Here is a 12517-nt window from a genome sequence, read left to right on the forward strand (position 1 = left end):
CGCAACTTCTCCTCCACAGTGGTTGAAAACGCCCTCAACCGTGTCTCTCACATTTCCCACAACTCATTCCTCACACCCCCTCCCCGCAATAATAACCAAAACAGAATCCCCCTCGTCCTCATGTACCACCCCACCAATCTCTGGATCCAACGCATCATCCCCCGACACTTCTGCCATCTGCAATCCCACCCCACCACCAAAGACATTTTTCCCTTCCCAGCCTTATCTGCTTTCCGGAGGGACCGCTCTCTCGGTGACTCTCTTATTTGCTCCACACTCCCCACCAGCCCACCACACCAGGCACTTTTCCCTGCAACCGCAGGAAGTACTACACCTGCCCCTACACCTCCTCCCTCACCCCCATCCCAGGCCCCAAGAAGACTTTCCACATCAAGCAGATGTTGACCTGCACATCTGCTAATGTGGTATACTATATCCAATGTTCCACATGTGGCCTCCTCTACATTGGGGAAACCAAGAAAGTTTGGGGACCGCTTTGTGGAACACCTATGCTCGGTTCGCACCAAACAACTGCACCTCCCAGTTGCAAACCATTTCATCTCCCCCTCCCATTCCTTGGATGACATGTCCATCCTGGGTCTCCTGCAGTGCTACAATGTTGCCACCCAAAGGTTGCATGAACAGCATCTCATATTTTGCTTGGGAAACCTGCAGCTCAATGGTGTTGATGTGGACTTCACAAGCTTCAAAATCTCCCCTCCCCCTACCGCATCACAAAACCAGCCCAGCTCTCATCTGCCTCCCTAACCTGTCTCTCACCTATCCAGCCCTCCCACGTCAAGCCCCACCCCCATTTCCTACCTATTAGCCTCATCCTGCCTCCTTGACCTGTCCATCCTCCCTGGACCAACCTATCCCCTCCCTAACTCTCCACCGGTACTCACCTTTACTGGCTCCAAGCCTGCCTTCTTGACCTGTCTGTTTCCTCTCCACCCATCTTCTCCTTTATCCATCTTCTATCCACCTCCCCCTTTCTCCCTATTTATTTCAGAATCTCCTTCCCCTCCCCCATTTCTGAAGAAAGGTCTAGGCCCGAAACGTCAGCTTTCCTGCCCCTCTGATGCTGCTTGGCCTGCTGTGTTCATCCAGCTCCACACCGTGTTGTCTCTACTTCTTTAAACTGCTGTTTATGAGACCTTGCTATCTGCAAATTGGCTGTTGTATGAGCCTACATCACAACCAGCTTTAGTCCTTGATTGTAAAGCATTTCAATGTGGTCTGAGGCAATGTAACGTGCTATAAATCTGTGCAGTTCTTTGCTTTGATGTACGAGGTTTAAAAAATATCTTATTTTAAATCAGAAACCAGAACTTCATCTGGTCAGGTTAAAATTTGGACACGATAAATAGAGTTGATGTCAGAATGAAATTTGTGATCCAGGATATCTCACTGGCAGTGGTGAAAAAGCAGAACGTATTATTGTATTACTGCTAGTGAATGGCAGCTCAGTGACAAAGCACATTATTTAGAGGTCATAGCCTCACATGTACAATTTTTCAGACATTTAGGTGCAGTTATGTGAGGGGAGCAGTTGGGAACCATTGGCTATTCCTAATAAAAGAGCTGAGGAAGGACAAGGGACTTTAATGGTTGCTGTGTTTTAGCTTTCAGCTTAATCACAGAGAATCAACAATGAGTGGTCAGGCATCGCCATTTTGGCTGGAAAATTGCAGGCCGGTGTACAGGGGTTAAAAACAAAATAACAGCAGGAAAGGAATAAGGAAGTCAACAAATGACTAAATTGATTACTTCTGAGTCCCCTCATTTTCAACCCCATCAAGTCTGATCCACCATTTGATTGTGACTGTTAATGTTTCTCAACTCCATTCTCCTGCTTTCTCTCTGTAACCCTTGATCCCCTTAATTATCAAAAAACTTATCTATCTCTGACTTAAATACACACAATCATTTGGCCTCCACAGCATTTTGTAGCAATGAGTTCCACAGAGTTACCACCCTCTGGCTGAAGAAATTTCTCCATCTCTCTCTCTCTCCGGGGAGGGGAGATTTTGCCCAGTATAAATGAGGAAGTGTTGCCAAAGTTTTTTTTGTGTTACTTGTTTACTAACAGAAGCAATGATGTCAGTTACGTTAAATTTATCTTTACACCATTTAGACATATTTCCATTCTCACACTTTGAGAACAACTTTCCATGAAGACACTGCCTTTTTAAAAATATTTCCCAAATGCCTCATTCTAGTTGAATTCTTTGCAAGTGGTTTGATAAATCTCTTGCCTGTTTCTGTTTGATATGTTTATCCCATTAACCGCTAATTTTTATTTGTCTGACCAATACACAGGAGACCAGGTACTTCTATATTCTGCCAGAGGATGTGTCTTCCTTTGTTTGAAGTGAATTGCAATCACATACAAATGTCTATCCTGGGATGCCATAATCATGTGATTTCTACAATGAGGTACATCCCCTTGTAGGCAGACGTGTAAGCTTCACTTCACTGAAGACCTTGTGTTGAACACAGTGGTTAACCAAAATAAAAAGCATTGCCACAGAGTTTACTCGATTTCTGCCAGTGGAAAACAAAATGAAGATCATTCCTTGAACAAAAATGGCAGTTTTCCCCCTACCAATTCCCATTTACCGGGGATATGAGGCAGAAATGGGAATATTTCCATGAACAATGGCAGAATCATAAGTACGGATTTGTTGGTCAAGCCAGGATAATTATGAATCACTGCATTTTTATCCTTGCTGAGAAGAGACTGTTTCAAAATATTGCTCCACCCTAAACGTCTCAGATGACCAGAAAGACAACACATGGCAGAAATTGGAAAACTTTGAAGATATGCTTTGAGGCCCAAATGAATGTTAAGCATGAGCAGTATGTATCCAATACTAGGGATCCAAAGTAGAAAGAATGCTCCGATCGATTATAACATCATTAACGCTGCTTGCAGAACTGGTGCAGTTCGAGAATCAACTATTTTAATTGTTTTAGTAATAAGGGATCAAAAAGTGAAAAATGTTCCAGTTAAAAGAAGACAAACTTACACTCAGGAGAGTACCTGAGCTGTGCAGAAATACAAGATTGTGAATCAACAGAAAGAGCATTTTCATGGCAGGTCAGACCTTCAGACCTTGCATGATGTCAATGGATATCCAGGGACTAAGGGCAGAACAATCACAGTCCGAGGGCTGGACACAAATACTGCAGAAGACATTATGCAGAATAGAAGAAGGCATGTTCAGAGTGGGGAATGCAGCGTTCGCACTGCAAGACGCTGAATCGTTTTGCACTCAAGTTTATGGCTAAAAAGAAACGGCTAGCCAGTAAAGATGAAACAGAAATAGAAGTTGCTTCTTTTCCACCTCTCCTACTTTATCTTTCAGGCTGGGCTTGAGAGAAGTTGGAATTTTCCACAATGAGGGCTGAATTGCTCTTGCACTCTCCTCTGCTTCAAAATGATATTTTTCTGAAAGACATCTTAACCCTATGAACATATCTTTGTACTCATCTAGAGATTATGGGAACTGCAGATGCTGGAGAATCCAAGATAACAAAATGTGGAGCTGGATGAACACAGCAGGCCAAGCAGCATTTCAGGAGCAGGAAGGCTGACGCTTCAGGCCTAGACCCAGAAGAGGTGGAAAAGGTGGAATTAATCAAGAAGGTGACACCAGAATGGATGAGCAATGGTAGCAATGAAACCATCTTGAAAACTGAAAGTTATCCAAACAATCTTAATAAAGCCCTGAAGTGATGTCATTGTCTGTTTCTGACTATTGAAGGAATTTTGTCACCATTTGCTCACGCAAAAATCTTCACAATTCTAAATGTGAAGAATATTTACTGACAAAGTGAAGCAAGATGAAAATCTGCAGCTTTTTAATTACATTCTGGACACGTTTCAAGAGATACTGATGGTTGTGCATGTCATTTGAAATTTCCACTGCTCCAGAAAGATATCAATGTGGATGATAAGAAGAAGTTAGTGATCTTACTGGAGTGGAAGCTATAGCAGATGAGCTGATAGTTTAATGATTCAGAGGCTGCATCAATAGAAGAAGTAATTGCTGACCATGATCAAAATCTCATGTAATTGCTTGACAGAGCTCAACAGGTGAATCTGACTTTGAACAAAAAAAAGTTACAAATAATGATGCCCAAAGTCAAGTAACCAGACCATGTACTGACAGCGATAGGTCTTTACCCAGCTCCAGAAAGGGTGCGAGCTGTCACAGTATTGCACTGACCAATGGGTGCAAAAGCAGAGCAATAACTTGTTCAATTTGTTAACACTTTGGCAAAATTCTTGTCCAGTTTGCCATTGGCGAGTGAACCATTATACTCACAACCAAGAATGTTCAGTGCTTTTGGAGCATGGAACAAGCAGCATTCACTGAAATCAAGCCTTTAGCAATTGCAACACCAATAGTGTTGATCAATGAGAAGTCAGCCTGCAGTGTGACACTGATGAGACACGACTTGGAGCAATCCTATTGCAGCAATGACAGCTGGTCGCATCAGCACCCAGGACGCTGATATAAACAGAAACAGGTTATCCCCAGATTGAGAAAGACTACCTAGTATTGTCATTACTCATGCACATTTCCATGAATACCTACTTGGAAGTAACAATGTGACAGTCGTGTTCAATCACAAGTCACTTCAAGGCATTTTTCTCAAGCTGCTTCTATCTGCTCCAAAGTGTCTGCAAAGAATGTAACTCTGATTGCAGGGATATTACCTAGAAATAACATACAAACAATGGAAATATGCTGTTGAGAGAAGCTCATATTGCTCTGGAACTCATCAACCTGGTGGAAACACTGAATATAACAGACTTAGTGCCTTGCTCCATTCAAGAAAGCTATCTAGCAAGATGCAAATCTCCCACTGTTCCAAGAAGTAGTGATAAAGGATAGCCGGTGAGCATCGGACAGTACCACAGCATTTTGGGTATACAGAGGTGAATTGACAGCCCAAGGTGGCCTATTGCATAAAGGAAATAGTCATTATCTTGAAGGATTTGAGAGGAGAGATGTTAAAGTGCATCCATTCAGGTCACTGAAGAATTGAGTCAAGTCTGAGGAAGGTGAGAGACATGCTGTATTGGCCAAACATGAGTAACAGAAGAAGGGACCACATTGGGCAGGACAGAGCTTGTAAATAATATTGAGCTAAGCAAACTAGAGCATTGTTGATGACATCCCAGATAAACCATAGATGAAGGTGGAATTAGATCTTATCACACTCAGGAACTGATTACCTTGTCACAGCAGAGTAAGATTCTGACTCATTGGTAGTGGACCTGCTATGTTCAATAATGGTGTGTGTTGAATATTCAATTTACACACTATTCTACTCCCAATGTTATTGCCAGTGAAGAATTCAGTAGCTTCATAAAAAATTCGGGAAATTCAATCTGACACATCATCCCCACGTTATCCAGAGTCAAAAGGAAAGGCTTGAGGTGGCAATGAAAATTCTAAAGGAATCATAAAGAAATCAAGTAAATCCTGCCCAGATGTGCACACAGCAATCCTCGAGTGGAGAAGCACACATACTGAGGGCTTGGAAAGTAGTCCAGTGCAAAGACTAAAGTCAATCCACACCCAAATTACTGTTCCAAAAGCAAAAAAAAAAAATGGAAGCCAGAAATAGTAACAGGTGTGAGTGAAAAAGCACGATCAACTGGCAGAAAACCAAATTTTATTTTGCCAAGACTGTTAAAACATTGCAAGATCCAGTCAGGGTACAAATATTCAACAAAAGCCAGCCCAAGTGGCAACTTGAAACCAGCATGGAGCAGATATAACCCACTTCACAGGTGGTGGAAGTGAGCTGCCAGATATACTGTTGCAACCACAGGCACGTACACTTGGCTGAGAAGCTGTTCCAATACTGCAGGCAGCTGATTGGGAAGAGATGAAGCACCACCTACACATCAACCATCAGATACTGAGGTCCACAGCAACACAAAAACAGAAACAGCACAACAACTACTGCAGCAATCCAAATAACACTTCCTGCCGAAGGGACATCACGGAGAATGAACTGCCAATTATGACAGCATGTGCACATACCATGGAGAGACTAGCATGATTTCAGGACTATGTATCCAATGCATACACAGAGACTGGTGAAAATAATGAAGTGCTAAGGCATGAGAATATTACTGTATATAGTTGGTGATTTGGTTATCTAAAACTACCTGCGTGACAATACATACCTTTTTTGTAGAACAATAAGAGGGTAATTGGATTGAAATGCAACCATATATAAATGTCTGTCCTAGTGTGCTATTGTCATGTGACTTCTAAGATGAGGCAATCAGCCTAGAGGCAGACATCTTAAGTTTCACTTCAATAAAGACTTTGTGTTGAACACCATGCTGCTCAGTCCAGACCAAATATCCAGCGTCTGCACTATTGGTACCTTAGTTTTAAGACTCTGTGGAGACCAGGATGTTCTACTAGTTATAGTTGTACTCAAAGTCCTCTATTAGAAATATTCAGAGCAGCACTCCTTACATGAAGAGTTTTATTTTTGTTATAAATTCTGTACCTACAAAGAGACAATGAGAAACATAGAATAAAGTACATGAGAAAAAAGTGAAAGATAGTGAAAGAAAGGTCAGAACAGAGAACATATTAATGTCACTTTAATGTCCCTGGGGCCTATGTATATTTGTGTTTATGTTTCTGCTATAATTTATGTTTATAATTGAGAATTTCACCCTTATCAAATTTAACAGCTATGACTTTCAACAGATATTTCTGAGAGACCCACATGGCCTACAGGAAGTTGGGCTCATCATAAAGAAACAAACATTCACCCCTCTTACTTCCCTCTCCCTATACGATAACTTCACCTTGTTCTGAGGTGCTGGATCATACACATGGAATGGTCCTAAATTCCTCAGCTTCCTGGGCTGATCCAACCTGTCTCAGCTGGCATTGTTTTGGAGTAGGGAGGCAATCTGAGTGGTACCAATGTCCCCAGGGTGGTAACGAAAAACATATTATCCACAGAGCCTGATCCTGATCACTAATAATTCCTGCGGGAAAATATGTGGGAAATTTGGGTGAAAACAGATTCAGGATTAAATGTGATCCTGTAGTGATGAAACAACCTGACACCTGGAATGGGGTCATTTGGACAACCATGAAGGGCTATTTTTGATAGTGGGGTCACACCCAGTGTAAAGCAGCAACTTCAGGAAAAGGGGAAAGCAAAGAGGGGCAAATCTGGACAAAGATTACAATTTTGAATCCAAAAGCCAATGCAACAGTAATTTGTTGTGTTTGATATTTATTGCATTATACTGGGAGTAATGCAAATTGTGATTCAGTTGGTATAACAGCAAAACAATAAAGAGCCATTAATGCTTTGGTGAGGGAGGGGTACCCAAAGTAGTAGCCCATATGCAAAACACCACATTTTCTCAGCTAGGCCTTTGCTGAATGGATTTTTATAACAAATCATCGAATATTTTGAGCAAGGTCCTTTTACAAATTTTACGACAATTCTCTTCATACGTGTAAATACCTGTGGAAAAATATGTTTTGCTGAACCTGGAGGAAAACTAAAGTAGGCCCAAAATCTCCAGTCTTTTCGGATTACAGTACAATTATGCTTCCTAGGTTCTCCACCTCTTGCTTTGCACTTTTCGTAAAAGCTTCTATACGCAGTATATTTATATACCTTATTTATAAGTCATCAGTATACTTGTATTAAAAAATATAGATATGAACATAAATTAGAAATTTGGACTTAAAAGCCCAAAGCTTACCATTGTTGTTTGTGAACTTCTCCTGCCTTTGCCGATAAGTGAAGTGGAAGACAAAATGTTGAACCAGCTGGTTAATATTTAACAACTGGATTACAAAATTATCATCGAACGCAAGCCTGTAAGCAGAGCCGATGCAAGATTATTTCCCCTCCTCCTTTCACTGAAGCTAGCAGAACATAGGTACAGGTGTTGCCTGTTACAGAGTGAAACCATAGCAACAGGTGAGGTGCTTCCTGTTCTGCAGGTGTTTACAACACCTGATAGGTTTCTGAACAGGTGTACTTCCTGATTCCCTCCCTCAGAAATATGGCTTTTCCTGGTATTCCTGGCAGTGGTACAGCTAATTCAAAACTTTTTAAAAATACTGTTATGATTTTCACTTACCATCTGCAAAACCTGTTCAAAATTGCCAGTAACATTATGTGGAGGTTATACAGGATATTGGTGAGGCCTCTTCTGGAATACAGCGTCCAGTTCTGGACACTCAGTTATGGGAAGGATATTATCAAGCTGAAGTGTTCAGGAGAGATTTGCCAGGATGTTGCCAGTGATGGAAGGTTTGAATTACAAGGAAAGGTTGGACAGGCTTCGACACTTTTCATTGGAGCATATGAAGTTGAGAGGTGACCTGACAGAAGTTCATAAAACAATGAGAGGTGACGATTGAGTTGATGGTACTTGTCTTTTCCCTAAGATTGAGAATTTCAAAGTAAGGGGGCACATTTTAAAGGTGAGAGGAGAGAGATATAAAAAAGACATAAGAAGCAAATTTTTCACACAGCGGGTGGTTTGCGTGAGGAATGAACTTCCTGATGAAGTAGTGGATGTGGGTACAATTACAATGTTTAAACGACATTTGGATGGATATATGAATAGGAAATGTTTGGAGGGATATGGGCCAGGAGCAGGCAGGTGGGGATTATATTTGGCATGGACTGGTTGGACTGAAGGATCTGTTTTCAGGCTGTATAACTCCGTGACTCCATAAATACCCACATTCTTATAGCAATGGAACCATGCCTTTCCCGTGGCATTAAGTACTCCTGACATTTCTCAGTTCTGACCTCTCCATCTTGACCACCAACATTGCTTCAGACAAGCTCATTGCAAATGTAGAAACAATGGAGCTTTATTCCACAAAGTCTTAGCTTCTATCAAAAGCCTTGACTGCCACCAACGCAAATGGAAATTTCTACAGGCACACTACAGGCAATTTTTCAATTGCTAAGTACAAACGGGCTGGGGTTGTGGTGGTGATGGTAATATAGATGATTTTTCCCAGGCAAAGGGCCATTGGTTTTGGACAAGTCTGGGAACTGAATCCCCTAAAAGTGACACTGAATTGGATAGGGCTCCTGACATCATCCCATCCTTCTGCAACTTTCACAAGGCTATGACTGAAGATGAGCAAGGAATATCTGTGCAGCTATAATTAAAACATTCAAATTGCTCATGGTGTATATCTGGAATCTTCAGTTCTGGGTTTTCCAGCCGGAATACCTGTTTTCAGGATCGCTGAGCAAGTGAACAACTGGCACAGCTTCTTCAGTGAAATTGACAGGCTGGCAAGGCTTTGATCAGTGAAATTGAAGAGCTCCAGTCGTGCTGTTCAAAGCATGTCTTCTCTTTGTCAACTTTCTGGAAGTCTCTTTGCTGACCTACCATTTGCATCTCCTTCAAACGCACTTGCCAACTGCCAACCTCCAACACGACATGTGAGCAAGATATGCAGCACCCCAGCTCGAACCTCTGATGAATGGCAGCACTGACACCATCAGCACCAGCAGTAATCCCAGTTGTCTTCTCCTCAACCAAAGCACATCTTATGAAAGGGTGAACACAAAAATCCAGCTGGAAGAAGGCAAGACCCACAAAATAATGTCTACGGGGAGAGGATCAGCTCTCTGACCATGTCTGTGCTGCAATGCCTCAAGCCTTAGTGTCTTGCAGCAGGCCACAGCTGCTGACATCTACAGCCACCTGGGAAAGCACCCCCTTCCTCGTGGACCACATCTGTAAGGCAAATGGCTTCTCTCCATTCCTGTGTTTGTTTACTGTATCCTCAAGTATTGAAGTGCAGATGAACCATTGCAATGTTGGAGACCCCTTCAGGAGAAATAATTTCTGTATCAGACCCAGCAGTTAGAACCATTGATTGACCCTAGAATCCAGAAGCAATGGGTACATGCACAGTGGGGGAGTCTGTTCAGATGACAGACTAGCACATTTTCCAATTAGCCTTTGGTTGTTAAATACAGGCTGCCCCTTAAAGGGAAGCTGCACTGGCTGGCTGCCAAACAGACAAAGGGCATATTGCAGGTTGTCCCATCCTGCCATCCAAAGTGTCACTCACTGCCCATACCAACTGCCCTGATGCCACTTAATGTTTTGTGGGGTATTAATTGACCAAAAGCAAAACTTCTGACCCCTTCAGGGAAGGTTGACAGATTTGAAAGAGCTGTTTGCAGATTTGAACATATTGTTGTGTAAGGATGTCATGAAAAGGTTTTTGTTTGTTGCTTTTTTTGTTGGACAACAGCCAAGTGCGTATGCTCTGATGGAATGTCGTGGTGGGTAAGGGTCGGTCCATGCTGGTGCAGAGAGGTGGTTTCTCGGAAATTAGAAACATACAGAAAATAAGAGTAGGAGTAGGCCATTTGGCCCATTGAGCTTGGTCTGCATTCAGTGTGATCATGACTGATCCTCTATCTCAATGTTAAATTCTCTCCTCATATCCTTAATGCCTATAATTTCTAGAAATCTATTTCTGTCTTAACCATATTCAGTGACTTGGCCTCCCTTCTGCAGTGGAGAATTCCAAAGTTCACCACCCTCTGAGGGAATAATAATACAGCAGTGTGCTCTCAGCAATGCTACAGTAAAACTTTCTTGCTCCTGGACTCAAACCCTCTTGTGTAAAGGCCAACATACCATTTAGTTTCCCTGCTGCTTACTGCCTGATTGGAACCTGATAAGACGTCTTACCACACCCAGTTACAAGGGGTGCAGGAAGATAACTGCATAGTAATCATGCTTCAGTGTATGCAACATCGAGACCAAGGCACTGGCAGCACAGCTTTACTTGAGGCTCGCTCTTCATTGCAAACTCCCTGTTTGCAGTCCAGATGAGTGCCAGGCAAGTCACTGCTGTGGAGGACCAACTCAGACAGTGCTAGTCAGATGCAGTCTCATTGGGCTGAGGCTAAGGCAGAAAGACTTGCATCAAGACACCTTAAAATGGATGCATAGTGTGAGGTGGAATTTCTTCTCTCAGAGCTTTAGCAGCATTCTTTACTGTAGAGGCTGTTGTGGCTAGGTGGTTAAGTAAATTCAAGGCTAAGATCAGCAGATTTTTATTCAATAAGGAAATCAAAGATTTGGAGAAAAGGCAAGAAGGTGTAGTTGAGGATTATCAGATCAGCTGCGATCTCATTGAATGGCAGAGCAGGCTCAATGGTCTGAATGTCCTACTTTTCCCCCTACATGTTATGATTTTATTGATGCATTAAGTGTATGCATAACATGACAACCTTCACACCAAGAAAGACAAATGACCCCTCTGTGTTTATGCCACCTTTGTTCATTTCTCTTCAGCTTTTAGTACCATGCAACTAGGAAGGAAAACAAAATGAAAGAACTAATTATGGATTTTATGGAAAAAAAGCACTTAATGATATTGTTCTTGTGACGATTCATGATGTGAATATTGGAATAGTCACCAGTTTAAAATAAGTTGAATGGTTGAAGCGAGCAGGATAGAGTGTTGGCAATCAAGGCATATACATGATTATAATGTCAGAAAACTTAAGTCCTTTTGAATTGATCCCACAATCATGAAACCTTTATATATGACTTTAGTAGAGAATAAGATGCTTGTTTGATGTCTCTCTTTGTATTGTTATCTTAGAAAAGGAGACTGTTTGAATTGTTGAACCAGAAAGGGAAGCCATTTGATGTGCAAATCTCTCTTGATGTAATCTGTTCTTGAGAAAAGTGAAGATGCCATGAACAGCGAAAATCACCCCTTGACTCAGTATTATCATCCGATGCACTCAGGGAAATGGGCATAATCCCTCAGATGTAGGACAAATTGTTTCTTGAACTTGTTTACACCTTTATACACAAACACTTATAATGAGTTGATGAATACATGATATATATGTATGATGGGAGTAATTAATCTCTTTGCTGTGTTTTCTCATTACTTATTCCTTGTCAATGTTATGGTTTTACTGCCTCATTGATTAAAACCATTTCATATATTAAAATAATCAAGTTAGATGCCCGTGATTTATTCTTCATGGTTATAATTAATTTATACATTTAAAATAGCTCAAAATGAATTTTCCATAGATAATAAACTGAACTTGATTTGACATTCAAACATTTTCATGTTCGCAACCTGGTCAACAATCTCAGAACTCAGTGTTGACTGGAGATAATCTCTTAGAATTCCTCTGCAGTTATTTGCTGAACATACCATTGGATATTGAATACATACATTAACATTGAAACCTGGAAATTAATTATTAACATCATGTCGAAAGAAGTCTTGTCAGATTGATCAGTGCTAGTTTCAGAAAGCAAAGAATTCATTTTAACTCTGATTACAACAGAATTCTGAGAACTACAAAATGTTTTGCATTCATTGTAGAGAAAAGTAACAGCTTTTAGTAACGGCTAAAAGTAAAAGGCTGACAATACTAATGCTGACAATAAAAATGTAGTGAGTCAATGCTG

At 41.3% G+C, this 12517-nt stretch overlaps 1 protein-coding gene across 1 annotated transcript in view; it reads right to left on the bottom strand.

Annotated features, from left to right (window-relative positions):
* Nucleotides 1-7935, bottom strand: part of si:ch73-234b20.5 (uncharacterized protein LOC449923 homolog) — a 38056-nt gene extending 30121 nt beyond the window's left edge. Inside the window, exon 1 of the mRNA XM_048559723.2 lies at nt 7778-7935. Coding sequence (XP_048415680.1) covers nt 7778-7780 — 3 coding nt within the window. The 5' untranslated portion in view covers nt 7781-7935. The remainder of the gene's footprint in view (nt 1-7777) is intronic.
* Between the last annotated feature and the right edge of the window lie 4582 nt (nt 7936-12517).

This window comes from Stegostoma tigrinum, chromosome 1 (assembly GCF_030684315.1).
Source record: "Stegostoma tigrinum isolate sSteTig4 chromosome 1, sSteTig4.hap1, whole genome shotgun sequence".
NCBI lineage: Eukaryota > Metazoa > Chordata > Chondrichthyes > Orectolobiformes > Stegostomatidae > Stegostoma > Stegostoma tigrinum.